General features: G+C 33.3%; 5 protein-coding genes across 6 annotated transcripts; 4 read left to right on the forward strand and 1 right to left on the reverse strand.

Annotated features, from left to right (window-relative positions):
* The first annotated feature begins 10,101 nt into the window (after window positions 1-10,101).
* LOC108850957 (cytokinin riboside 5'-monophosphate phosphoribohydrolase LOG2-like) lies at window positions 10,102-15,082 on the forward strand. Its single transcript, XM_018624401.2, has 7 exons — window positions 10,102-10,270; window positions 10,727-10,824; window positions 13,669-13,699; window positions 13,836-13,935; window positions 14,058-14,128; window positions 14,566-14,709; window positions 14,826-15,082. Exons 1-7 carry the CDS (start codon window positions 10,163-10,165, stop codon window positions 14,913-14,915), a joined length of 642 nt encoding a protein of 213 aa, XP_018479903.2. The 5' UTR covers window positions 10,102-10,162; the 3' UTR covers window positions 14,916-15,082.
* A 747-nt stretch (window positions 15,083-15,829) lies between these two features.
* Window positions 15,830-17,350, forward strand: LOC108849196 (transcription termination factor MTEF1, chloroplastic-like). Of its 2 annotated transcripts, none has more exons than XR_008945509.1 (2): window positions 15,830-16,998; window positions 17,083-17,222. XR_008945509.1 is itself a non-coding variant. In XM_018622720.2 (2 exons), exons 1-2 carry the CDS (start codon window positions 15,935-15,937, stop codon window positions 17,251-17,253), a joined length of 1,113 nt encoding a protein of 370 aa, XP_018478222.1. In that variant the 5' UTR covers window positions 15,830-15,934; the 3' UTR covers window positions 17,254-17,350. The 2 variants fall into 2 exon arrangements, 1 of the variants encoding a protein (XP_018478222.1); XM_018622720.2 differs by having other exon boundaries at window positions 15,830-16,876; window positions 17,083-17,350.
* A 629-nt stretch (window positions 17,351-17,979) lies between these two features.
* Window positions 17,980-21,688, forward strand: LOC108848665 (transcription factor E2FA). Its single transcript, XM_018622087.2, has 13 exons — window positions 17,980-18,439; window positions 19,201-19,393; window positions 19,502-19,561; window positions 19,626-19,800; window positions 19,935-19,989; window positions 20,058-20,110; window positions 20,182-20,232; window positions 20,338-20,386; window positions 20,461-20,526; window positions 20,620-20,696; window positions 20,850-21,102; window positions 21,189-21,258; window positions 21,342-21,688. Exons 1-13 carry the CDS (start codon window positions 18,188-18,190, stop codon window positions 21,437-21,439), a joined length of 1,452 nt encoding a protein of 483 aa, XP_018477589.1. The 5' UTR covers window positions 17,980-18,187; the 3' UTR covers window positions 21,440-21,688.
* An 81-nt stretch (window positions 21,689-21,769) lies between these two features.
* LOC108848666 (HVA22-like protein j) lies at window positions 21,770-24,140 on the reverse strand. Its single transcript, XM_018622088.2, has 7 exons — window positions 23,984-24,140; window positions 23,831-23,886; window positions 23,581-23,679; window positions 22,949-23,005; window positions 22,657-22,855; window positions 22,484-22,570; window positions 21,770-22,252 (listed from the first exon to the last, which is right to left on the reverse strand). Exons 2-7 carry the CDS (start codon window positions 23,860-23,862, stop codon window positions 21,947-21,949), a joined length of 780 nt encoding a protein of 259 aa, XP_018477590.1. The 5' UTR covers window positions 23,863-23,886; window positions 23,984-24,140; the 3' UTR covers window positions 21,770-21,946.
* A 1,417-nt stretch (window positions 24,141-25,557) lies between these two features.
* LOC108852683 (transcription repressor OFP6-like) lies at window positions 25,558-26,411 on the forward strand. Its single transcript, XM_018626181.2, has one exon. The coding sequence runs from the start codon at window positions 25,635-25,637 to the stop codon at window positions 26,193-26,195; it is 561 nt and encodes a 186-aa protein (XP_018481683.1). The 5' UTR covers window positions 25,558-25,634; the 3' UTR covers window positions 26,196-26,411.
* Window positions 26,412-27,240: the final 829 nt, after the last annotated feature.

Raw genomic sequence — 27,240 nt, forward strand, 5'->3', positions numbered from 1 at the left:
TTGGTTTAGGAAATAAATGGTCCAAATGCTAATTAAAAGATTTGAAATATATTTATGTTCATAATCATACGATTAGCAACTCCATCTTTCTTTATTTAAGTTAGTGCATAGTTGCATACGATTATTGTTTAAAATTGTCCTCGGGTTCAACATAACATTATGTACAAATATATGTACATATTCTATTTACCTCTATATTACATAATGTGTAATATTATTAAAATTGAATTTAATACCACCAAACCTTAAGAATACATATAAAACATTTCTTTGAGAATATATCTTCTCTATAAAAAAGATGTATCATTTTTATCTACTATAAAATAGTCATATGATTATAATTTATTATAAAATTTTAATTAGAATTTTATTATAAAAACAAAATAAAATAAAACCAAATTTATTATATTAGTCTACTGTAAATGTTCATTATACATTGTTGTCTACATAAATATATAAATACCAAAATTTAACAAATGTTTGACTAATTATTTTACATTAGTTTAATATCTTAATAAAATTGAATTATGTGTATATGCACGGGTCTGAATAATAATGTTAACTAGACATATAAATATAAATATAACTATTATAAAACTAAAAAATATAACACTAAAAATATTAAATTTATTTATAAAAACATGTTTAGTAGATTAACAAAATGACCCATAATTCTATATTTACAATTATGGGTGATTTTTAATAAGAATATATAGGAAATTGCCTTAGAGAATATTTGTGTAGTATATATTCGATGCATATGATTATTTACATAACATATATAGATATCTCGAATTTTATTTTCAAAGAAAATATTTTATGGAAAAATACATTCACCAAGTCATTACAATTATACATAATATCTCGGTAACCCATATACTGTAATTTGGTATTTATTATAAATTACTTAATTGGTTTAGTATATATATCGGTGGTACATTATTGTTACCCTAAAATTAAACTATAAATACTGATCTTCTACATCATCTTTACACACCTATGATCACTTCCAAAAAAATAATAATAATAAAAATAACGAAACTAAACACTTTTTGTTTATATATCAGACACATGTAATATATTAGACATCAGAATATAATAAAATTCACCGAGTAAATATGTAATAATTGTTTTTTAAATAATTAACTTTATAATGTACAAAAAATCAAAAAAAAAAATTCATAACAATAAAAAAACATATCTCATGCTTCAAAAAATATGAAAACCCGCCCGACCGGGCGGTCATGATCTAGTATTTCATAAAAGTGAAACCACAGAAGAACAAACAGAATAGTTTATGACATAATTCTTCATTGGACGACCTAGCTTTTTTAAATAAAGATATCAAAAGATTGAAGGAGGAATGGAGAAAAGTTGTCCTAATTTTGATATGACACGCTTCTTAATTTAAAAGCAAAGGTAACAAAATCACATACCAACATGCTTCACATGGCAGGAAACATAATCTGTGACACGTGGGAATCACCGGAGAAAATGCTGAAGAGAAAATCACAAGAGACCGACGACCGTTTCTCATAGGGCTCAGACTTTCCCCGTCCGATATTCAGGCAGTTAGGTAATAAGTGTAACATGAATCGGATCCCACCCGGGCCGGGCTGGAACTCTAGAGCTGGACCTGCCTAACTTAAAATAATAATGGGTTTTCTAATCTGAGTATTAGTGGCCTGTATCCATTTGAAATATAACAAATGGGCTATTTACGTTTACGTTTCTGACGTAGGGCTTTTCTTGTATTTTTTTTTCTTTTCTTTTAGAACTTCAAACAAATCATAGATTGCTTGGTTTGAACTTTGAATATCAAATGTTTGCTATCTTATATGAACAAATTGTAAAGTAAATGTGACAGCTCTTTCTATTAGATCTACTGAGATAGGCAGAATATCAGAAGTATTAGATCTGATCAAATCCTTTGACAATACTAATTTTAATATAAGAGTTTTCTAATCTCAATTTTGAATAGTATAAGACATTGATTTGCGAAGCTAGTTCAGGATCATGATAATATTGATTTACTATTTGGATATGGAGAATTATGTCTATTTCATATACTTTCTTCCAGTATGTGTATATATGTGTGATCAACTTGTTAAACTTAAAACGATAGTTTAAACATAGGGGAATCCAATTGAGAGCTTCTTTCTTTTATTTCAGTTTATTTGTCACGATTGTGAGTTAATTAATAGTGCCAATATTTCCGTTAACAATTTTAGCTACAAGTAAGAAAACAAAAGATATTAGAGATTTGGTGACTAATAAGGAGTAACATATCTCATAGTACGCATTTTACTAAAAACAAAAACATATTATGATACGCAGAATGACCGATTCTTCAACCAAAGATATGATTTAGTTATTTTTTTTTTTTTGTTGTAAAAAAGGCTTTCAATATGATTTAGTTATTCATTTATGATTATCACAATAAGGAATTAACGGATCGAATCCTGGCTTCTTCTAAGGTGGGTGGACACTTCTGCAGCACCGTGTGATCAGTAAAGACAAATTCCAATCTCTGGGTCACTTTTTAATATAGTGATTTTTTAAAAAAAAATCTTTAAAAGTATAGTTAAGGTTATGAAAATGTTTAGTGATATATGGTCTCTCGGACTTTGGCTTGTGGACATGGTGATATTTTTACCTAAACTTTGATACATATAAAATATGTCCATTTTGCAACCTCGTGAAATTGTATATGGCTTTTTTGACATGGTGATATTTTGGATGGTCAAGTCATCACTGGACCAAAAAGGTATATATATAGATGAAAATAATAAAGTTGAGTTAAAAGTGTAAGAAGATAAGAAAAATGTGGGTTAGTGAAATATTGCTAACACTCGATCGGTATATTGGCATCAGAGAACCATCTATTCTATTAATTCTTCGACATGACCAATTGATATAAATTATGTCCATTTATTATTTTCTATTTCTCACCACGTATAAAACATTACATACTTTTCTAATATACTAGATTAATAACTGCTTCGAAATTTCCGTAACCACCACGTATGTTGTGGCCCCACAAACCTGTTAAATTTTTTTAAAACTATGTACCACGTATATGTTTTTTCTGCTACACCTTTTTAATATACATATACATTTCTGTAACCACCACGTATATTTTTCTAATGTATTGAAAATTTTAGAAATTTATTTTAAAATAATTTTTTATATGTATGTGGTACAAATGTATAATTATACAATTTGAGATATTTAATATAGTAATCAAAAATTATATTAAACTAATATTAAATACAAATATGATTACAAAAATAACACAAATATAAAAATTAAATTTCTCAAAAAAATAAAACAAAGAATATACCACACTTTCAAATTAAAACAAATATATTTCTTAAAAATATAAAACAAAAATATATCTGTCCTTTTAAGAATGGATCATAAGTTTGGTCCAACTATTTGAAAAATCGATTTGCGGATATGGGTTATGAGTATTTTATGCGGGTGAATGTGGGTTGGTGGATTTTGGATCGCGGCTACCCGTCGACCCGCAAAGTATTTAAAAAATAAAAGTAAAAATTAGATATTTTACAAAAAATATATGAATTTAAAAATATATGAATTTAAAAATATTAATTTAAAAATTAAATCATGTATAAGTTTTTAATATAAATATATTTTTATAATAATTAAATTAAATAATGATTTAAAATATATATAACCCGCAAATAACCATAAAATTAAGCAGAGCAGGTGCGAGTACAAAATTATTTGTTTGCGGATTGTGCGGGTCATTTTTTTAACAAAACAAAATTGAAAACCCGCAGGTTGGCAGATCAGCGGGGTGAGTTCGACCTGCAACCCAGCCTTAATCGTGCACATACCGGATCAATTTTTAAATTGTTATTATTTAATAAAATATATTTTGATTAAAATTTATACACAAACTAGATTCTGACCCGCCCTTAAAAAGGGCGGGTATATTTTTTGTTTTAAATTTAGTTTTTATATATGTGTTTTTTTGTGATTATATTCGTATGTTTCTTTGTAGTCATATTTGTGTATAAATCAAAATATATATTATTAAATAACGGCAATTTAAAAATTGATCCGGTATACGTTCGGTTAAGGATGGGTTGCGGATCGAACCCGGCCCGCTGACTCGCTAATCCGCAGGTTTCAATTTTATTCTGATAAAAAAATCTGACCCGTATAAACCGCAAACAAATAATTTTGTACCCGCTCCGCTTAATTTTGCGGTTATCTGCGAGTTGTATTTTTTTAAACAATAATTCTTTAATATAATAATTGTAAAGATATATAAAAATATATTTATAATAAACCTTTTATCTATTATCAAAATTCATATACAGTTATATATTTTGATTTGAATAAAATAATATTTGAAACTTAAATAAGATATATGGTTTGAAAGTTGAGGTCCGATCATAATTTTAATTTGTTTTTTTCGTTTTGGCCAAAACAATACAATAGTTTAAATATGTAATTTCAATGCCAATCAAAAGGATTTATCATTGTCCAAGTTCCCGTTATTTTCTCATGATGGAATATTATTTATGAAAATGTAACATCAGTATTTATATTTTGAAACATCACATGTATTCTCATTCCTAAATAAGAATGTGGTTGAACGTTCTGTTTGAAAATATGTATATTTAGTTTGGGTTCGAAGAAACTACATATAACATATAAGCCTTATACATATATCCATTTATTAAATTTGGGTTTGCAAAAAGAAAAAAGATTGGGTTTGTACAAATTGAATATAACTTATAGATCTTGTACAACTATTTGTTATGTATATTCGTTTAGTTAGTTACGTGAACATAAATCTATGAATTTTAATAGCATAAATATAAATTTAAAAATTTTGACCTATGATAATAATATAAATCTATTTAGACCCGTTAACCTATTAAACTAATTGGTCTCGTGATCCGGAAAAGATCTTTTAGTTTTTATTTTTGTTTTTTCATTAATGGCATAATCGTTATTAAATCTTCTTCTTCCTAAAGACATCTTTTTAAGTTTCCTGCAACTTTCTCTAAGGTTATCATCCAAGTGTCTTCAACAACAACTATAACTTATGACGATTTGTTATAATCGATTTGTTAGCTTTGACCCAAGTTCCCTGAAAAATTTAGATGAAACGTTTGTTGATCAAAAAAAAAAGGATGAAAGATTTGTTAGCTTTGTATGGGAAATAATCACTTATCACGATTGTGTTTTCTAATTAAAAAAAGACTGCTAAAAAAATAAAAAAACTGTATAAGAAAGTAAGTGATAGAACATGGGCCCCACATATATTGTATGCTCTTGATGAAAATAAGGAAGTTAGTAAGTTACGTACGGTTAAATAATATTCTAATGCAGTTATATTTACTTTATACTGTAGATGCAGTTAAAAAATTTAAAAAGTAGATACAACTTTTATCAATAGGGCAAACTGCAGAATTAATAGAATATATTAGATTTGACCCGCCCTTAAAAAGGCGGGTATTTTTTGTTTTAATTTTTTTTGTTTTATATTTGTTTTCTTTCTGATTATATTTGTATTTTTGTAATCATATTTGTGTATAAATTTTAATCAAAATATATTTTATTAAATAATAACAATTTAAAAATTGATCCGGTATGCGCACAATTAAGGTTGGGTTGCAGGTCGAACTCACCCCGCTGATCTGCCAACCTGCGGGTTTTCAATTTTGTTTTGTTAAAAATATGACCCGCACAATCCGCAAAACAAATAATTTTGTACTCGCACCTGCTCTGCTTAATTTTGTGGTTATTTGCGGGTTATGAATATTTTAAATCATTATTAATTTAATTATTATAAAAATATATTTATATTAAAAACTTATACATGATTTAAATTTTAAATTAATATTTTAAATTCCTATACTTTTTGTAAAATATCTAATTTTACTTTTATTTTAAATACTTTGCGGGTCGACGGGTAGCCGCGATCCAAAATCCACCAACCCACATTCACCCGCATAAAATACTCATAACCGATATCCGCAAATCGATTTTTCAAATAGTTGGACCAAACTTATTATCCATTCTTAAAAGGACAGATATATTTTTGTTTTATATTTTTAAGAAATATATTTGTTTTAATTTGAAAGTGTGGTATATTCTTTGTTTTACTTTTATATAAAACAAAAAAATATAGGTATATATTTTAAAACAAAAATAGATATAAGTTATGTCCATCTATTATTTTCCATTTCTCACCACGTATAAAGCATTACATACTTTTCTAATATACTAGATTAATAACTGCTTCGAAATTTCCGTAACCACCACGTATGTTGTGCCCCACAAACCTGTTAAATTTTTTTAAAACTTTGTACCACGTATATGTTTTTTCTGCTACACCTTTTTAATATACATATACATTTCTGTAACCATCACGTATATTTTTCTAATGTATTGAAATTTTAGAAATTTATTTTAAAATAATTTCTTATATGTATGTGGTACAAATGTATAATTATACAATTTGAGATATTTAATATAGTAATCAAAATTATATTAAACTAATATTAAATACAAATATGATTACAAAAATAATACAAATATAAAAATTAAATTTCTCAAAAAAGTAAAACAAAGAATATACCACACTTTCAAATTAAAACAAATATATTTCTTAAAAATATAAAACAAAATATATATGTCCTTTTAAGAATGGATAATAAAAGGCGGGTATATAAAAGGGCGGGTATATTTTTTTGTTAAGAAATATATACCTATATTTTTTTGTTTTATATAAAAAGTAAAACAAAGAATATACCACACTTTCAAATTAAAACAAATATATTTCTTAAAATATAAAACAAAAATATATCTGTCCTTTTAAGAATGGATAATAAGTTTGGTCCAACTATTTGAAAAATCGATTTGCGGATATGGGTTATGAGTATTTTATGCGGGTGAATGTGGGTTGGTGGATTTTGGATCGCGGCTACCCGTCGACCCGCAAAGTATTTAAAAAATAAAAGTAAAAATTAGATATTTTACAAAAAAATATAGGAATTTAAAAATATTAATTTAAAATTTAAATCATGTATAAGTTTTTAATATAAATATATTTTTATAATAATTAAATTAAATAATGATTTTTAAAATATATATAACCCGCAAATAACCACAAAATTAAGCAGAGTAGGTGCGAGTACAAAATTATTTGTTTGCGGATTGTGCGGGTCATATTTTTTAACAAAACAAAATTGAAAACCCGCAGGTTGGCAGATCAGCGGGGTGAGTTCAACCTGCAACCCGGCCTTAATCGTGCGCATACCTGATCAATTTTTAAATTGTTATTATTTAATAAAATATATTTTGATTAAAATTTATACACATATATGATTACAAAAATACAAATATAATCAGAAAGAAAAAACAAATATAAAACAAAAAAAATTAAAACAAAAAAATACTCCCCCTTTTAAGGGCGGGTCAAAATCTAATCTATTATATTAATTCTGCAATTTGCCCTATTGATAAAAGTTGTATCTACTTTTTAAATTTTATAACTTCATCTACAATATAAAGTAAATATAACTGCACTAGAATATTATTTAACCGTACGTAACTTACTAACTTCCTTATTTTCATCAAGAGCATACAATATATGTGGGGCCCATGTTCTATCACTTACTTTTTTTTACAGTTTTTTATTTTTTAGCAGTTTTTTTATAATTAGAAAACACAATCGTGATAAGTGATTATTTTCCATACAAAGCTAACAAATCTTTCATCCTTTTTTTTTGATCAACAAACGTTTCATCTAAATTTTTCAGGGAACTTGGGTCAAAGCTAACAAGTCGATTATAACAAATCGTCATAAGTTATAGTTGTTGTTGAAGACACTTGGATGATAACCTTAGAGAAAATTGCAGAAAACTTAAAAAGATGTCTTTAGGAAGAAGAAGTTTTAATAACGATTATGCCATTAATGAAAAAACAAAAATAAAAACTAAAAGATATTTTCCGGATCACGAGACCAATTAGTTTAATAGGTTAACGGGTCTAAATAGATTTATATTATTATCATAGGTCAAAATTTTTAAATTTATATTTATGCTATTAAAATTCATAGATTTATGTTCACGTAACTAACTAAACGAATATACATAACAAATAGTTGTACAAGATCTATAAGTTATATGCAATTTGTACAAACCCAAACTTTTTTCTTTTTACAAACCCAAATTTAATAAATAGATATACGTATAAGACTTATATGTTATATGTAGTTTCTTCGAACCCAAACTAAATATACATATTTTCAAACAGAACGTTCAACCACATTCTTATTTAGGAATGAGAATACATGTGATATTTCAAAATATAAATATTGATGTTACATTTTCATAAATAATATTCCATCATGAGAAAATAACGGGAACTTGGACAATGATAAATCTTTTTGATTGGCATTTAAATTACATATTTAAATTATTGTATTGTTTTGACCAAAACGAAAAAAACAAATTAAAATTATGATCCGACCTCAACTTTCAAACCATATATCTTATTTAAGTTTCAAATATTATTTTATTCAAATCAAAATATATAACTGTATATGAATTTTGATAATAGATAAAAGGTTTATTATAAATATATTTTTATATATCTTTACAATTATTATATTAAAGAATTATTGTTTAAAAAAATACAACTCGCAGAAAACCGCAAAATTAAGCGGAGCGGATACAAAATTATTTGTTTACGGTTTATACGGGTCAGATTTTTTGATCAGAACAAAATTGAAACCTGCGGATTAGCGGGTCAGCGGGCCGGATTCGATCTGCAACCCATCCTTAACCGAACGTATACCGGATCAATTTTTAAATTACCGTTATTTAATAATATATATTTTGATTTATACACAAATATGATTACAAAGAAACATACGAATATAATCACAAAAACATATATATAGAAACTAAATTTAAAACAAAAAATATACCCGCCCTTTTTAAGGGCGGGTCAGAATCTAGTTCTCTATTAAAATCTTGATAAAATAGTTTTATTGAAATTATGTTGGTTTACGTATCAAAATGGTAAAATTAACATGTTGACACCGTTAACAGAGAGCAAATTTCTGTATGATCCCATTAACGTTCCCATCCCCATCAACACTATAGCTGTTTCCAATTTTTTTTGTTCACAAAATTTCTCCATATTTATAATCAGTTATTTGCATTGCAAATAATTCGTTGTTAAATTTAAAACAAAAGGATATTAAAAATTGAGAATCAGTATTTTTAAATGGTATGGAAATTTCTTTAATTAATATCTAATTCAGAAATAAATCTAGTAAGAATGCTATACTATTTTCATAACTATTCTTACTGAGATCTTAATAAAATTACATATAAATAATGGCACTTTTCATAATATAACATATGACTAAAGGTTGATTTCAAATAATGGTTTTCTTTAATAGTACAGGTATCTATGATTCTTGTCTAACATATTTCTATTCATATATGTATTGCTAATTTCTATGTAGTTTCTTGTAAATAGAGAAAACATTGGTTAGTTCTTTTCATATACGAATTCAGAAATATCATAAAACATATCAATATTTTTATAAACTAATAACAATTCACAATATCATTGATTAAAATGTTTTTTTATAATCATAAGTAAATTTTATAACAGTTTTTTCTTTTTTTTTCTTTTGTTAATGTTGAGTTTTATGTTTTTCTACAACTGTTTTTTTGTATGTTTATACATATTCTCACCAAAAATTGTGAAGCTGATTTGAAAGCACCCACTCGGAAAGCTGAGTTCATGGTTTATTTTTCAGCTGATTGTTTTAGAAAATTATTAGCTTCAAAGTCATAATCTCTATATAGATTTATTTCTTTTGTTAATTAATTAATAAATTTAATATTTCAACAACAACAACAACAATGAAAACTATTGAAAAAGAAAAGGGAAAAAAGCTGTCACAATCTACGGGATCCAATAATAAAATAAACTAACATATTTAAATGTATATATAGCCAGCTACTACCTGGATACTTAGCCAAACAAATCTGTATACTTCTTCATCACATATCTATATATAATATATATAAAGTTGAGAAAGTGACAACCAAAAAAAGATCAAGACAGAAAAGGACAGAAAGATCGAGCAGAAATGGAAGAGACAAAATCAAGATTCAGGAGGATCTGTGTCTTCTGCGGAAGCAGTTCCGGCAAAAAAGCCACTTATCACGACGCTGCTCTCCAACTCGCCCACCAATTGGTAACTCTCTTATTTCCACAAACTAATTAAAAAATGTATTACGATAACAGGTTCAGGTTTATTTGAATGCAAAGTATATTGTCTATTTTACCAAAAAAGTATGTTGTCTATATTTGCAATGGCCAAAAGGAAAAAGAAACTCCATAGATATACACGTTTATGTAATATATATACGAGTACTAATTTTACAGAGCTCATACGTTATGTCAACTGTAAATAGTCGTGAATAATATGTTAGGAAAGTTAGTATCACATCATTGTTTTATCACCGTGTTAAGGTTGAAATATTACTCAGTTAGCAAAACTCCACCATTCTTAGTGTTTTATGAAAAAAAGATATAGATTACATAGAATTAGTCAAGTCATCTAAAAAGTCTGTTCTAAAAGTTCGTAATAAATTGTACTTGTTTTAGCCATTAATAAGTACTAACACAGATGTCAACGTAAATGTGGAAGGTGGAGAGAAAGATCGATTTGGTGTATGGAGGAGGAAGCGTGGGGCTAATGGGTCTCATATCTCAGGCTGTTCATGATGGTGGTCGTCATGTCCTTGGGTATCTATTCCGTCTCTCTCTACAAATTTCGATTATTTACACCTATTAAAAACAAATATCAGAGGTTTCGATTTATCTATACATTCAAAGCGAGAATACATCATTCTTTTTCTTTTGTCTTGCCCATGTTCTTGTCCTGCCTTTCAAATGGGCAACATTATCATAAATAGTAGGCGCATTTCGACTGTTCCAAGATACATTTTTATAATTTTCTTGGAACATATTTGAAAACTGGTATCGATTTATTATATTATCTATCTTTAGGCAAAATCTAAGGTTAAAGGGGAAAAGGCATATCCGCATATGCCTTTAGAAATTTACTCTTACAGACACATTTCTAGTTTTCAATTACTCTAAAAGACACATTGCACATATAGAACACTTTGTCATGTCAAATTGTCCAATAAGCCCTCTAACTAACGTGGAAGTGGGTTTGGTTACATTCTCTAACCAAAGAAAACCTTTTAATAACTGAATGGAAATTCAATCCATATTTTAGAAACCAAACAAACCAACTCCCTTTTTTTAAACAATAATTCTCAAATCCAAAATCAATTATGTCTCTTCTATTCTCGACGAACCCTCCTCTCAATCCTGATCTCATTCTCTCTTTCATCTTTGTCTACCTGTTCTCAACCCAGAAATTGGAAAAATAAAATTCCCTAAATTCTGGTTTTACTGACTCATTTCTTACTATCACCCTCTCTAAATCCCTAAATCGAGTAACCCATCACAATCTTCACGAACCCTAACCCTCTCTCCTCCTTCTCCTCGCTAAACACAAGTCTTCTTGTTTCCTTTCTTATCCAGTACCTTATGTCCTCCTCCGATTCTCGATCCCAATCTTACTCTCCGTCTTGGTGTTTTGAGAAATACCCTCCGCCATAGAAGGTACGTTTTCAGATCTTAAATCATCTACATTTATCTTGTATCTTTTCAGATAATAAAAAATCTACATTATCTAGTTTATGTTCTTCTACTTATTTGGTTCTATCTACTTTTCTTTCAACAATTAAAACAGAACGTCCGCAACACCTGCCCTTGATTCCACACCACCCCACAACCTATCTGGCCACTACACGTCGCCTAACCACACATCTCGCAACCACACCACTCCTGACCACACATCACCCATCCACCAAACCTCTGTCCACTACTCATCGTCTAACCACACAGCTCGCATCCACTCCACTCCTGACCACACATCACCCGACCACCAAACCTCAAACCAGAAAGCTGGGACTTTTCAAATGGGTAGACGAATCATATATGGAAGAGCTGGGACTTTTGGCTGAACAGCAAGCTAGAATCGAAGAAGAAATTTACAAAATTAAGCAACATCTCCTTGATATAAAAAAAGACATCTATGAGGTTGTTGACGTTTTGGAGAGTTTAGTAGTTAGGTTTTAGATATTTTGTTTTGGCTGAGGTAATGAAATTGGTGCTGATGTCTTTTCTATAAAACCATGTATGTTTATTTCTCTAATTTCAGTTATGTTTACTAAACCTTGCTTCTATGTATTATTTTGACTAAACAAGTATGCAAAAATGTTACTTATGAATGCTAATATCACTTTCACATCAGAGCATATGAGCAACCACAAGTGCAGAAGTACTAACATTCTAAATAAAAAACAAGGTGTCACAACTTGTCTAAAAATCACTCGCATCCCCACAAGAGCATCCACAAGCTACGCAACAATGTTACAAATCTAAGAGACAACCACTTGCACATAAGATCTTGGGAACAACCAAAACTGCATAAACTCTAACTACCTGTCCAAAAGCACAAGCATCAACTTTACCACAATTATACAAGTATTCAACAAACTCACAATGGCTGCAAGAATTCCCCCACCAAAAGAAAATATGACCAACCACAAATGCACAACACTAACACTCATAAGTAATAACAAAGTCCAACAACAAGTCTAAATAAAACCCATCCACATAAGAGCATCCACAAACTGTATCAAAAGAGAACTCATTACAAAATACATCCTAAAACAAGGTGCCAAAAAACTGTCCAAAAATCACTTCCATCCACACAAAAGCATCCACAATCTATGCAACAATGTTACAAAATGGATAACCACCTGGCCATAAGACCGTGGGAGCAACCAAACTGCATAAGCTCTAACTACATGTCCAAAAGCAGAAGCATCAACTTAGCAGCAACTACACAAGTATTCAACAAACTCACAATGACTGTAAAAATGCACCCACCAAAAGAGAATATGACCAACCACAAGTGCACAACCACTAACATTCCAAAGTAATAACAAAGTTCAACAACAAATCTAAATAAACCCATCCACATAAAGCATCCACAAATTATATCAAAAGAGAGCTCATTACAAAATACATCCAATTCCGAACAAATAACTTTGCATCCCATTTATTACATCTCATAAAGCATGCTTACTCTGGACCGTTGGATCTACTTTCTTCAAAATGATCCGACGTCCAGGATCTATTCCCATAAACTCACATACCTAACTTTTTGTTTTATTATCTTATCATTTATTGCAACTACGGAGACAACAAGTTCCCGTTCGGTTTGCTTCTTTAAAACAAACATCCTTCTCCTTAGCAATAATCAAGGTTATTTACGTCCCAATAAAGACAGCTGGCAGGAAGAAGTGTGTCAATTTTGCTTTGTGTTTTATAGAGTAAACAAAACTCATAATGTGTCCTTTTAGGTAAGTCTCTCCTTTAGTTTTGTAGTTTTAGTTTAACTTATTAACTATGAAGTGAACTTTCAAAGAAGTTCAAAAAGGTGACTAAATTGAATGATTTGATCTTTGTAATTAATATTGACACAATGTATTGCATGTTTTGCAGAATCATTCCGAAGTCTTTAGCACCAAGAGAGGTATTTACAAATCTATTTTTACGTTTATCAAACACTGTAAAATGTAGTTTATTTTGCGTTGGTCAAATGGTTTTAGTAAAATGCATGTAAATGATTGTGATGGGCTGGTGGTGGTGAAATGATGTTGGGTTTATAGATCACCGGTGAATCAATTGGAGAGGTTATAACAGTTTCGACTATGCACCAAAGGAAGGCTGAAATGGGTCGCCAAGCTGATGCCTTCATCGCACTTCCTGGTTTGGCTTTTCTTTTATTTCTCTTGTAAAAGTTATTATGAATATATAAATGACATGTATAGTATCTAGAATTATGAAAGGTTAATAAATGTGTATAGCGTTATTTTACAACCAAACTATAGGTGGATATGGGACATTTGAAGAGTTGTTGGAAGTCATCACCTGGTCTCAACTTGGGATCCACACTAAACCGGTATTAATCAAATTTCATAAGTCTATCCCCTGAGATTAGGGCCGGTAAATCCGGTCATCTGACAAAACATAGTTAAAAATGTTTGGTTTGCTATGTCATACAAAAAAAAGATTTTTTTTTTTTGTAAAAAAGATGTTTACTGTATTGATGGACAGAGTAGAGATTTTCCTTGGCATAAGGAAAAAAAACAATTATCTCAATTGACTAACAAAGTGTCATGTGTGAAAAGAGAATCTAAGCATATGGGTTCAAGACATACAGTCACATGTAGTAATGTCTCAACTAAAGAGTACCCTAAAATTATGTCGTACGTACTAATTATGAATGGACAGAAATATTGATAAAGAAAATGTAAACCATTATACAATGTAAAAGAATGCAAAAAAATATAAATATTATACATTGTTTATACTCATAATGTGAAGTTAAAAATGCAGGTGGGACTGTTGAATGTGGATGGATTCTACGATTCACTATTGAAGTTTATAGATAAGGCAGTGGACGAAGGCTTTGTCTCCTCCACTGCCCGCTGTATCATCGTCTCGGCCCCGACCGCTTCTCAATTGCTCCAACTTCTTGAGGTTTGTTTATTATTATTTTCATTAATTTCCAAGTGTTCTGTTCGTATATAGATTAAATAAATGAATCGCAAAAGAGGATATGATTGAACTAGTTGAATTTATGATTATGGTTGCAGGAGTATGTTCCGAAGCACGATGACTTTGTGTCCAAAATGGTGTGGGACGATATTACGGACGCTCCCACATCTGAAAGCGACTCGTGTTAGACTTGTTCATACATAAGTCTACTGTTCCATGAATCTCATTTTTTCCATTATTTTTTTTCTTGAAACACCCATTGGCTATTATTCAAAAGATTGATTCCTGTATTAATTTATTTGTTTATCTTGTGTCATATTGAACTCTATTCAAACCCAACATTTATTAAAATACGAAATTTTGTCAAAGACTAAAGATATGCATTTCCAATAAATTTTTCTTGTATTTTAAATAACTAATAAAGATAAAAGAAATAGTGATGTGAAACCTTCCAAATTGTCTAACGACATGACAATCACTTATAAATATAAATCTACCTAAAATGTCTGCAATTCCTCAGATAAGTTTAAAAGTTGATGACTTTCAGCACTATGTTACAAAAATATATCCCACAAACGATTTTAACAACTGATAGTTTATATATATATTATGAAAATTCATGTCTGAAGGTTTTAGATCATGTAATCCTGTTTGGTTGGTTAATGAAAGTTGTAGTTGAGCCAAAAATAATAATCACACCATGCTTCTTATAGAAAATCATGATATACTAATAATATTTAGTACTCTTTCTTTTTTTATAACTTCCATCTTATTATTAATGCATAGATGAACATACAAAGTCTTGATGTAATTGTTGAGTTACAAATCTTGGAACATAATAATAAGATTGAAAAGATTTTCCTTCTGGAATATTTAGTACTCTTTCTAAATCTGTAAAATAAGTTGAAATTTTGTGACATATATAGAAAAGAAAATTAAACCCATTATATTTGTTAACTGAGCCAATGGGCCTGACAGAAATCTAAAGAAGAACGAGAACCATTTCATATTTTTTTTTTGTTAAATTTCAATTGGAATTAACCGGTTAAGTACTGAACCAAACCGGATCGATTCAGATATGATCTCCAAAAAAATAAAATCCCCATCTTCAAATCACCAGTTTCTTCATCCCCCGTCTTATCCTCTTTCCTCGTTCTGTTCCAGACAAAAGAGAGAACTCAATGTCGTGAGTGATGTCTCTTGAACAATGCAACAAGAATCTCTCTCTTTCCTCTCCTCCACTCTCCCTCCCCGTAACCACCACCACTACCATCACTTCCCTCCGTTTTTTTCCCGCCTCCGCCTCCACAACTTCCCCTCTCTCTCCTTCAAACCAAACACTTCTTCTCCATCAATCTTCTTCACTCCCAACCCTCCGGACTCCTCACTCTCCTCCCCGTCCGTCGCCGGAACCCTAGAATCCGACATCCACGAGAAGCTCCTCTACCTCGACTCCCTCGGAATCGATTTCCTCGCCCTCATCAACCGCCACCCTCCCCTCCTCTCCTCCCCACTCTCCTCCCTCAAATCCGTCGTCGACTACATGACAACCCCGCCGATCAACTTCTCCTTACCGGACCTCCGCCGCATCGTCTCCATGTGCCCGGAGCTCCTCTCCTCCTCTCTAACCTCCCACACCATCCCCGTCATCACCTTCCTCCTCCGCGAAGCCGGCGTCGACTCCACCTTCGACCTCCGGCAAGCCCTCCGCCGCCGTCCCCGCCTCCTCGCCTGCAGCGTCGACCTCCAGCTGAGGCCCGCGCTCTACTTCCTCCGCGGCATCGGGATCGCGGAGCCGCGGAGGCACACCTACCTCCTCTCCTGCAGCGTCGAGGGGAAGCTCCGCCCGAGGATCGATTACTTCGAGAACAAGCTCGGATTCTCGCGGCGGAGCGCCTCCGCGATGTTTAAACGGTTCCCGCAGCTGTTTAACTACAGCATCGGCGAGAACTACGAGCCGAAGCTGGGGTACTTGACGGGGGAGATGGGGAGGGACGCGAGGGAGGTTCTGGAGTTTCCTCAGTATTTCTCGTTTAGCTTGGAGAACCGGATTAAACCGAGACACGTGGCTTGCGCGGCTAAGGGGGTGAGGCTGCCTTTGGCGGTGATGCTGAGGACGAAGGAAGATGGGTTTCGGGATGCGTTGGAGGTATGTAGTGATTCTTCTCCGCCGTTGAAGACCTCTCGACTTTCTTGTTGTGTACAGAATGATTCTTGATTTTATATAGAGTTTTTGCTAGGACAAATGGGAACACGGATGAGAGCTAAGTGGTGAGAGTCGAGTCTCTGTTGTGTGTTTGGTTTTAAAGGGTCTTGGAGAATTGGTATTGATGGGGTTTGTTTTTTATTTGTTAGGTACATTTTGTATTGAATGATTCTGAAGAACTCAAAAGAATGAAGAAACCGGACGTCCCTGCCTTACGTTTTGAGAGAGGGATAAGTTTACAATGTGAGTTAGTTCAGTGGAATGAAATGAGAAAGATTGAGCTCGAGCTATCAAGTGGATGCAACTCTGCAACCACTTAGAGTGTTATAGAATTGCAGGGGAAGAGGTTATGATTGTGTACTAATTAACTGGACAATTGGGTTTAAATCTTGCCAATCTGAATCTCTGTTTTACATGTTTTCATCTCTTTGTCGGGCCATTTGGTTTCTCTTATGATGTCTGAGACGTATACTTCGAATGTGGGCTTTAACATAGACTGTGAACATGATCTCGGCTCAAAATGGGCTCGTGACAAGAAACAAGAAACAAAGCGGTACCTAACACACTCCTATAAGTGGAATTGTAATGATATCTCTTCTCAGTCCTTCCCATTTGAACTGGGAAGGATTGGATTATGATATTCTTTTCAAGTAAACAAATAATCAACACTTCTGTACTACGCTTCTGTAGCCAGTTTCCACTGCCATAAACAATAACAACCACTAATCAATAATTAAAAAAAAATTCAAAACCAGTGGGGGGGGGGGGTTGTGTTTTTTCTTATAAAATATTAATACATCCTCTTAACGGAAACAGCAGCACATGTATTATAACAACACAAATCCCATCTCAATCACTCTCTTGCAGAAATCTGTTTACCGACTACTACCTTTGAATAATTATTAGATCATATCAGCTTCATTCACTCTTAACCCCAAAAAAAAGAAAAAAATTTAAAAATCGATTGTCCCGTTAGAAAGAAAATAAGTGGGGTCAATGAGAAAGAAATATAAAAGTAAAGGGGCACAAATAGAAACAAAAATAACCTTCGCTGTAGGCAGAGAGAGAGAGCGCTTCTTCCCTCCACATCTATCCCAACATAAAATTCCCTCGTTTTCTGCTCTCTCTATCACTTTTCTCCTTCCTTCTTCCTCCTCTCTCTTTCTCTCACTAAAACCCTAATCCCCCTTCTCTAACCGCCACTCTTCTCCCCGCAGAGAGATCTCCCCATCTAACTCCTTTTCGCCACGATCCATGTCCGGCGGCGCGCGAACCTCCCCGGGACCATCTCAGCCGCCGCCGCCGCCGCAACATCCGCCGTCATCGTCCGTTCCCGTGGTACCGCCAATACGTCGACACTTAGCGTTCGCCTCAACGAAACCGCCGTTCAACCCCTCGGATTACCACCGATTCGCCCCTCCCCACCTCACAAACAACGATAGAAGCCTCGTCAACCTCTGCGGAGCCGTAGATCGGGAAGACGACGTCGTCGTTCATAGATCTCCCGTGAGTTCGATTTCGATTGCTGGATCTTCCGATTCACTATTCGCAAATCGGTTTTAGAAATTTCCGTGGGATGTTAATGAGATTTGATGTGCCTCATGTCAATCTTCATCGGAATCTTAGCTTCGCGATGATACATTTGCGCGCAATCTGACCTAATAAACCTAATCGAAAACGAATCTATAATTTGTGAAATTGAACTCAATTGATGCTATCTCCTTCACTAAATAATCAGTGAATATAAGTCTCTACACCTCCATCATCTCTTGCTTTGAGTCTCATATACTAATCCTATATAAGTGTTCTCTCCCATAGTGTTTATCATAGCCTAATTAGTATCGAAGCAATTTGTTGAAAGAGTATAGAGAATTGTATGCGTAGATGCTTTGAATACCTTATGGATAACATCTCTTCTATAAATAGCTGAAAAAATATAGCATTCCTCTATTTTAGGGGAACACATTGGAGTTAAATCCACCTAGAGTTCCCCCCTCTAGTGTGTTGGAGATGCTCACTGTCATCTCTTCCTTTGAGTTTCATATAGTAAAGCATAGGCTAATTAGTATCAAAGTGATGTGTCATGACACTTGGCAATTGTATAATTCTTCAAGTAGTTAGTTCCCATTGTTGTTAGAAACTCTGTTATATAGTATAGAGAATCCGGATTTGTGTATTTAGATGCTTTGAAAACCTTTTGTATGATATCTCTCTTTGCCTGTTTTTTGGAAATTGGACAAGTTAATAACCACTAGAACATCTTGCAGTCACGGAAGAGGAAGACGACTACGGATGTGGTTGCTGCTTCATCTAATAGTAACGGATTCACGAGTTCTGGTTTCAGTACCATATCCAACAGTCCATGTAAGACTCCTGTTTCAGCTAAAGGAGGCAGAGTCAACACCAAGTCAAAGGCCAAAGGAAACCAGTCAGTTCCCCAAACACCCATCTCAAATGCTAGTAAGAAGAAATAAGCTCTTCTTATCCTTTTTGATACTTGTTTGAACCATCTTCATGTCTAAAACAAAAAGCAGGTCAAAGAGCTGATTGTTTTTTTTAATGATAAAGTTGTAGGTTCTCCTCCCACACTAACTCCTTCTGGCAGTTGTCGCTATGACAGTTCTTTAGGTAATTAGCAACTGTTTAGTACATGTGGTGGTGTATTTGAAGATGCTGACATGAACCTGTTCAGGTCTCCTTACAAAGAAGTTCGTCAATCTAATCAAACAAGCCAAAGATGGAATGCTGGACCTAAACAAAGCTGCAGAAACGTTGGAGGTGCAGAAACGACGTATATATGATATTACAAACGTTTTGGAGGGAATTGATCTCATTGAAAAGCCTTTCAAGAACCGAATTCTTTGGAAGTGAGGATTTTTATGAATATTAATATGCTTATGAAGTTCAAACCATGTGTTTCTTCATATCTGCTTTGCTGGGATACTCCTTTGAATCACTTAAGTACATGTAGACTAACTTGTGGATCATTAAACTTGATCAGGGGAGTTGATACTTCAGGGCCTGGCGATGTGGATGCTGACATATCTGTCGTACAGGTGCGGTGAATCAGCATGCACTCAGAGTCTGGTTTCGTGTGATTAATGATCTTGTTTTCTCCTTGCAGGCAGAAATTGAAAACCTTTCCCTCGAGGAGCAAGCGCTAGATAACCAAATCAGGTTTCATAGCATTCATATTGAGAGTTCTGGGATGTTGTGACCAATGCTGACGTTTAATGACTTGTTTACAGAGAAACAGAGGAAAGATTAAGAGATCTGAGCGAAAATGAAAAGAATCAGAAGTATAAATCTCCATCTCTCTATCTTTTTCTAGGCTAGTTTTCTTTTGCAGTGAGGTGGTGCTATTCTTATAATAGACACTTAACCAATCTATTGCCAATGTCCAGATGGCTTTTTGTAACTGAAGAGGACATCAAGACTTTACCGGGTTTCCAGGTTAGTCCTTAAGAATTTTATCAATTGATTGAATGTAAGTCATATCTTTAACTCTCACGTTCATACTCTCACAGAATCAGACTCTGATAGCTGTCAAAGCTCCTCATGGCACAACTTTGGAAGTCCCTGATCCAGATGAGGTTAGTCTCTGTCAGCAACTTTGGAAGACATCTGCTATTTATCGTTAGGTGCAAAAATGTTGATGATACTGTGTTTCTTAACTAACATGACAGGCGGTTGACAGCCCTCAAAGGAGATACAGGATCATACTTAGAAGTACAATGGGACCTATTGACGTATACCTTGTCAGGTATATATTCTTTCTCGCTTCTTCTATAGTTTCTTATGTACATATGTGAAAGAAATTTCATATTAACATGAAATGAATGATACAAGAAATGTCATAACATCTTGAAAGGCACTCTTCCGCTTAACATTTCTTTTACCTTGTCATCATGTTCAGTGAATTTGAGAAGAAGTTTGAAGAAACAAATGGGACAGCTGCACCAGCAGCATGCTTGCCTATTGCTTCTTGCTCGGGATCTTCAGAAAACCATGAAATAGAAGCCTTAACTGTTGATAATAAAGGAACTGATAATGAGCATCATCAGGTGTCTCAAGATCATGCACATGCTCAACCCGGCGATGCCTCTGATCTTAATTATTTGCAGGAACAAGTAGGAGGAATGCTTAAGATTACTCCCTCTGACGTCGAAGTAAGCCATCCTCCTTGCTTATCTTAACATACTCGCCAAAACTATATGAAGCTTTACCTTCTCATGTGTGGTCTTATATTTTGCAGAATGATGATACAGACTACTGGCTCCTCTCCAATGCGGACATCAGCATGACCGATATCTGGAAAACCGACTGTATCCTTTGATATAATCAAAACCTGTTTCTCTCTTATAGCTCTGTTTGATGTATTATCTGCAATCTTTAACTCATGCTAAAGCTGGTATCGATTGGGATTATGAAATAGCTGATGTGAGTACACCACCACCGGTAATGGGTGAAATAGCCCCAACCGGTATTGACTCAACCCCGAGATGATGCAAGAAGATCAAACACGCATCATCACAACAACACTTTTAGCTCCCAAATCAAAGCCAAGGCAAGGAGGGAGCAAATACAGAAACGTGTATGAACCAATGGCAGGTGCGTACCATACAATGTACTATTAAACTATGTTCTCATTTATCTCTAGAGAGTTGGTGTAACGAGTGACAATGTAGAGGATTACTTGTTAAGAGAAACTAATGTAAGTTCAAGAGAGAGAGATATACTTCATTGGCCGCTGCATTTGTAGAATATTTGAGTATAATTTTTTGACCATTCAAATCAAATGCATCGTTATAATCAGCTACTTGCGGTAACATTAAAGCGAAAAGCAAACACAAATTTCATACTTCTGCTTAAATTTACAAAACACAAGACCATAAGAAAAATTCAATCTGTTTTGTCTTCTCTCAAACATCTCAAAGCTTGAACTTTTCTCTCCCTATATATCTTTTTAACAAATTAGAAATGGTTTATCGAAAGCCACGTTTATGTACGTTACTATGTTGTGGCCTGAGACCTTGAGTTAGAACGGCGAAGCTTAGCTCGAGCATCGGTGATGGGTGATCCCGGAAGTGTATCGGGAATGCTGACTCCATCTTCTCCGTTGAATGTTCCGGCCGAGTCTCGGCCTGGTGTTGGTGGTGGTGTCGGTGGTGGCCACTTCCTCCCCCTGCTCGTTTGCTTCTCTAGCGATCTCAACGCAGATAGCGATTTGTTCAACGGCCTTGGACCGGAAGGTGTGTTCGTATCACTTTCAGTCTCCACCGGTGACCGCGTTTTCACGTTTACGTTCGGCTCCATAGGCTTCACCAGGTACACAAAAAGTGTCAAAAGAGTTTTAGTAGCACAAACATGTGAATTAAGGCACAGTTTTAATAAGGTTTCAACTGTTTCAAAAATCTTGTGTTTGAATTTACATGAAACCAACAATTTAAACAAAAATGTAAATGAACAAGAAAAGGACCAACTCAAAACCCAAAACTAGAATCTCAGATATATGCAAGTGTAACATATTTATAGGCGATGAGTTAGTACCGGTTGGTTAGCTGCAGCTGCGGCAGAGAACCGGACCGATTGGGCAAGTACGTACTGAAAAGCCTGGATCAAACTGGATTGACCAACCTGTGCATAGATTTTAATTTGGTATCGTTAATGTTCCATAATAATATCATTTTCAAATAGCATAAATTATATAGGCAAAAGTGGACCTGGGCAAAGTTTTGGAAGTAGAAGATGAAAAAATCCCAAGCTCTAGCTCGCAACTCCATAATCTTTCTATCGATTTCTGTCTCATGTTGGGCTATGACTGGCTTCAACAATGTCTCGTACACAAGTCTCGTTCCCTTCGTTTTAGGCCACCAGAGATATACGAAGAAGACCACTTTCATTTCTCCGTACAACGGTAACCTGCAAATAATAATTGCTTTGCCACTTATTTAATAAACGTTAGATATTAAAGAAAGCAGATGAATTAGGCCATGTGAATACGATATTTCTTACCATGAGATAAATATATCGCCAACCCTCTCGAACGATGAAATTAGCGCCAATAATATCCTAATTATTCAAACATAAATGATTAGTAAAATAACATTTTTTCTCCTTTCAAGTAGTCAGTAGATATTGATATTATCATATTAAATATTCATATTAAAACGTGCATCCCATACATTGAGATCTCAATCTTATTTCCTAATAAAATTGTACCACTGGTTTTCAAATTGGATATATAATAATAGTTGCAACCAAAGACATTTTTAAAAAATGTTTACTTAGGACACCAAAGACTTGTAGGAATATTATTTAAAATTTAATAAAATATATACTTTTATCAGAAAACACCAATCTTGGATTTAAATGATAGTATAAAATCAGTTATATTGGAGAATAATGACATAATAACTAATGTATTTACTATTTAGATATACTTGAGTCAGTTAGAGATAATTGTGTAATTTAGGAGGATATATCATAAAGTCGGTGAACAATATGATGTATATATAATCGTGTAAATCAATGAACAGAGGAAAGCTTTTCAGAATTTCAGTCATATTTGCGTGATATTTGCAAGTTATATGAATGTTTTATTTAACATAGTTATATGAATGTTAAAGGATGAGATGTATTAATACCAGTATTGACACCAGAATCTGAGTTCCTCGATATCTACTTTATTCTTCTCCACCGTTTTGTAGCATTCGAACGCTGGGTATGTGTACCCTAATATCAATCTGCAATTTAAAAAAAAAAATTAAAAATATCATTATTCTGCAAGCATCACCACTTTTATAATAAGATTTATACATTAAACCTATTTAAAACAACAATTTATGATGAACAAAATGTATAACGAAGAACAAGATACGGTAGGATAGGACATACACAAGGAGTCTGATGATGAAATCTCCCAACATCTTCGACTAAATCAGAATTATTTCCTGTTTATGTTTCGTCGTTAACATACTCAAGGAGTCAGCATCCATTATATAAACGAAAAGATCATTTATAGTATGAGATAACACAATGTCAACGAACCTTTGGAAGAAGATCAAAGACGTTAGGAAGATCTCGTCCTCGTATGGATTCTTGAACGTATGAAGAAGAATGAATGGACTTGGTTTTTTCCACCAAGGAACCCAGAAGGATCAAAACTGCAAATGAGATCAAACTATGTTTTCATATATAAGAGATGCTTATGAGGACGTGTGGGTTCTATAATTGGAATAAATCAGGGTTTGATTGTTTCTAAGTTTGTTAGAACAAATCAAAGAGAAAAAGGAAAAAAAGTAAACGGTTTGTAATTTCTTGCCACATACGCTATCTCGAATCTTGGGGCCGGGGGTACGAGGAACGGGATTACCGTTGGACCGTTATCTCCAATGTTTGGGTTATAATCGTAATTCAACACCAAAGCTTGGCCTGACCAAATACATTCTTCCTATTAGAGAGTTGAAGCCCAATGAAATATTCAAAACCAATGGCCCATATGTTTAGGGTTTCTTACCAAGTGATTCCATATATATTTGAGTGTTAGCGAGAAATTGGAAGCGAGAACGATATGATAAGAGATACTACGGCCTTTGGGCTTCAATCTATCTGACTAGCAATTACATAGGGTCATACAAAGGCGATTTATCAAGCTCGTGAAGGGCTTATACAAGTCCATTAAAACAAACAATTGACAATTGTAGATCTAAACTCCAATTGACAGCTTAGTTTATAGACATAGTTTCCGAAAACAAGTGAAATTTGGAAAAATGTGCCCTAAATTATTTCCACCCTCTTTGATTTAGTTACTCGGTTAAATAGGAAGTACATTTCGAAATGGGAAGTATAGTGAGTATATTTCCAAATCAATCTTTTTAGGAAGCATGTTAATATTTCTTTCTGTTTCAATTCATTTTCATCCAAATTAAAAAGAAAAAGTGGAAATATTAAATGTCGGAAGTACAGATCATCTCTAGTTACACTAACACTATTCTAATGGACTGGAACATTTGTAAGAAAATGCCTAAAGATAGTTGAGCAACAAGCTACCCCTTAACCGTTCACACCGGTTACCCGCCATCATATACAAACGTAGCCAACCATAGTTGAACATTGATATGTTATCAAATGTTAGATACCATAACAAAAATGTTAACTCAAATAACCCAATAAATCTAATCTTCTTTCTATAGAGACAGTAAATGTCTAATTAATGCTCGTGCAGGCATGCTGTCATGCATATATAGACATAGAATTATGTTTTAGAAAACGTTCAAACAAATTCAAAAGAAATAGTAGAAAATTGTTTATGAAGATCAAATTAAATACTCCCTATGTTTCTATATATAAGTAGTTTTAGCAAAAATAGTTTGTTTCACAATATAAGTAGTTTACATATTTCAATGTACATTTTTCATTTATTGAATATTGTGTGACTAATAAAATAATGTTAGATCTTTTATAATTGGTTGAATTAATTAATTAAATAATTTTTTTAAATAAAAGAACAACTCCTAAATATTTGTGCTTTTAGAAACGGAGGGAGTATTAATGCCAACTGCTAAGAGTTTACTTCTCATTAATCCATCACAGTCCCCACCTGCATCCTTTAATACCAATCCCAAGTAGACTCTATCTCTCTCTCTCTCTCAAATCTATTTTATCTTTGCAGTCAGAGAGAGTCACAAAAGAGACAACAATGGCGGGCAAAAGCAAGAAGAAGAAGATGGTCCAAAAGACAGTCTCTGTTGTAAACGTCGGATGTGGTAACTGCAAGTTCCCAAACTTGTCTTCTTTTTTCAACCGTTTCCCCAAAAAGCCCCGCCTCTACTCTTCTAATCACAGTCACTACCACTCCACCACCACCACCGCCTCATCATCCTCCGCTGTTCCCTCCACTACCCACTGGTTCTCCGACAACACCTCTTCCTCCTCCGCTACACCCTCCACCGCAGCCGTCGCCGTCGAGAAAGACTCCGAGGACCCTTACCTTGACTTCCGTCAGTCTATGCTCCAGATGATTCTCGAGAACGAGATTTACTCCAAAGACGACCTAAGAGAGCTTCTCAACTGCTTTCTCTCGCTCAACGAGCCTTACCACCACGGCATGATCATCCGCGCCTTCTCCGAAATATGGGAAGGTGTTTTCTCCGCCGCCGTCAAACGCCGTGGCGCCGTCCAAGAGTCCCCGCTCGTCCGTCATCATGCGCCGTCACGTGCGTCACGTGGTTACCATAATCTCTACCACCGATCGATGTAAAATGTAACTCTTTTAACTGAGTATCATATGCCACGTTACCAATAATATATTGACACGTTGACTATCCATTTCACCTACTACGACGTGTCAGTATATTATTGGGTTTGTGCTTTTTAACTACTTATCTTAGCTTTGGGATTTTCTTGTTTATCTTCGAACCAAGTGTAACAACGACAATGTTAGAATGTTATGTGAAATGATGTTTCATCATTAAATTATAAAATATTTATTCGAATATTTATGATATACTTTTTTAATTATTAGAGATATATACGTATATTATGCAGATTTATATTAGTCTAATTATCTGACAATTTTATCGTTTTGGGATAAATACTTATCTTAGAATATAAATGCTTGCAACATAAAGCAAAGTTGTGTCTATATGTTAATATGCGATTTATATTATGAAACATGTATACTCGACATATTAATGTATTTATGTAGTTGAGTTATGCGTGTGATTAAGCATTTAAGTTTAAATATTCTGGTATCTAATTTTTTTTTATAATATATCAATTGAAATGTAGTGGAGATATTTTATCAAAAAGTTGAAAACTATGACTGAAAATGCCCTAAGTAAAAAGGTCTGTAGGTGTCTTTGGTCGTTTCCAATTTCACATATATACGACTGAATAAATTTTTTATATGCTTCGATACTTTCAAATTTCCTGGAAATAACCGATATACAGTTAATCGTGATAGAATGAGTATTTATAAATTATAGTATCAGTATCATGTTTATCATTTTTTAGTTGTAATCGGCCAAAATAATAGAAATAGATATTTCAAAGATCTTTTGCCACTCTTGACTCTCATTACGATGATGACGTGAAGCTTCCGAAAACAAGTCCACGTGAAATCTTTTGTTTATTTATCACTAAGTACGGATGTGCGAAAAACTTAAGATTGCAGTAATAAAATTACGAAAGACATATTACACACAATTTATCACGTAAGACACTGTCAAAGAATGATGGATGCACCGCAATGGGCGATAGATAATATTTTCTACCCCCATGCATGTCTTGTGCTAATGCATTAC

The sequence above is a fragment of the Raphanus sativus genome, chromosome 4, assembly GCF_000801105.2.
Source record: "Raphanus sativus cultivar WK10039 chromosome 4, ASM80110v3, whole genome shotgun sequence".
Classification (NCBI taxonomy): Eukaryota; Viridiplantae; Streptophyta; class Magnoliopsida; order Brassicales; family Brassicaceae; genus Raphanus; species Raphanus sativus.

What these genes read in the sequence shown, in the direction of transcription:
- LOC108850957 (XM_018624401.2), top strand. Translation starts at nt 10,163, where the DNA reads ATGGAAGAGACAAAATCAAGATTCAGGAGGATCTGTGTCTTCTGCGGA. An exon ending in TTGGGATCCACACTAAACCG is followed by an intron (nt 14,129 to 14,565) that starts GTATTAATCAAA and finishes TTAAAAATGCAG; the next exon opens with GTGGGACTGTTGAATGTGGA. An exon ending in AATTGCTCCAACTTCTTGAG is followed by an intron (nt 14,710 to 14,825) that starts GTTTGTTTATTA and finishes TTATGGTTGCAG; the next exon opens with GAGTATGTTCCGAAGCACGA.
- LOC108849196 (XM_018622720.2), top strand. Translation starts at nt 15,935, where the DNA reads ATGCAACAAGAATCTCTCTCTTTCCTCTCCTCCACTCTCCCTCCCCGT. An exon ending in GGTTTCGGGATGCGTTGGAG is followed by an intron (nt 16,877 to 17,082) that starts GTATGTAGTGAT and finishes TTTATTTGTTAG; the next exon opens with GTACATTTTGTATTGAATGA.
- LOC108848665 (XM_018622087.2), top strand. Translation starts at nt 18,188, where the DNA reads ATGTCCGGCGGCGCGCGAACCTCCCCGGGACCATCTCAGCCGCCGCCG. An exon ending in TCGTCGTTCATAGATCTCCC is followed by an intron (nt 18,440 to 19,200) that starts GTGAGTTCGATT and finishes AACATCTTGCAG; the next exon opens with TCACGGAAGAGGAAGACGAC. An exon ending in AGACTTTACCGGGTTTCCAG is followed by an intron (nt 20,387 to 20,460) that starts GTTAGTCCTTAA and finishes ATACTCTCACAG; the next exon opens with AATCAGACTCTGATAGCTGT.
- LOC108848666 (XM_018622088.2), bottom strand. Translation starts at nt 23,862, where the DNA reads ATGTTGGGAGATTTCATCATCAGACTCCTTGT. An exon ending in ACTTCCAAAACTTTGCCCAG is followed by an intron (nt 22,571 to 22,656) that starts GTCCACTTTTGC and finishes ATCTATGCACAG; the next exon opens with GTTGGTCAATCCAGTTTGAT. An exon ending in CAGCTGCAGCTAACCAACCG is followed by an intron (nt 22,253 to 22,483) that starts GTACTAACTCAT and finishes TACCTGGTGAAG; the next exon opens with CCTATGGAGCCGAACGTAAA.
- LOC108852683 (XM_018626181.2), top strand. Translation starts at nt 25,635, where the DNA reads ATGGCGGGCAAAAGCAAGAAGAAGAAGATGGTCCAAAAGACAGTCTCT.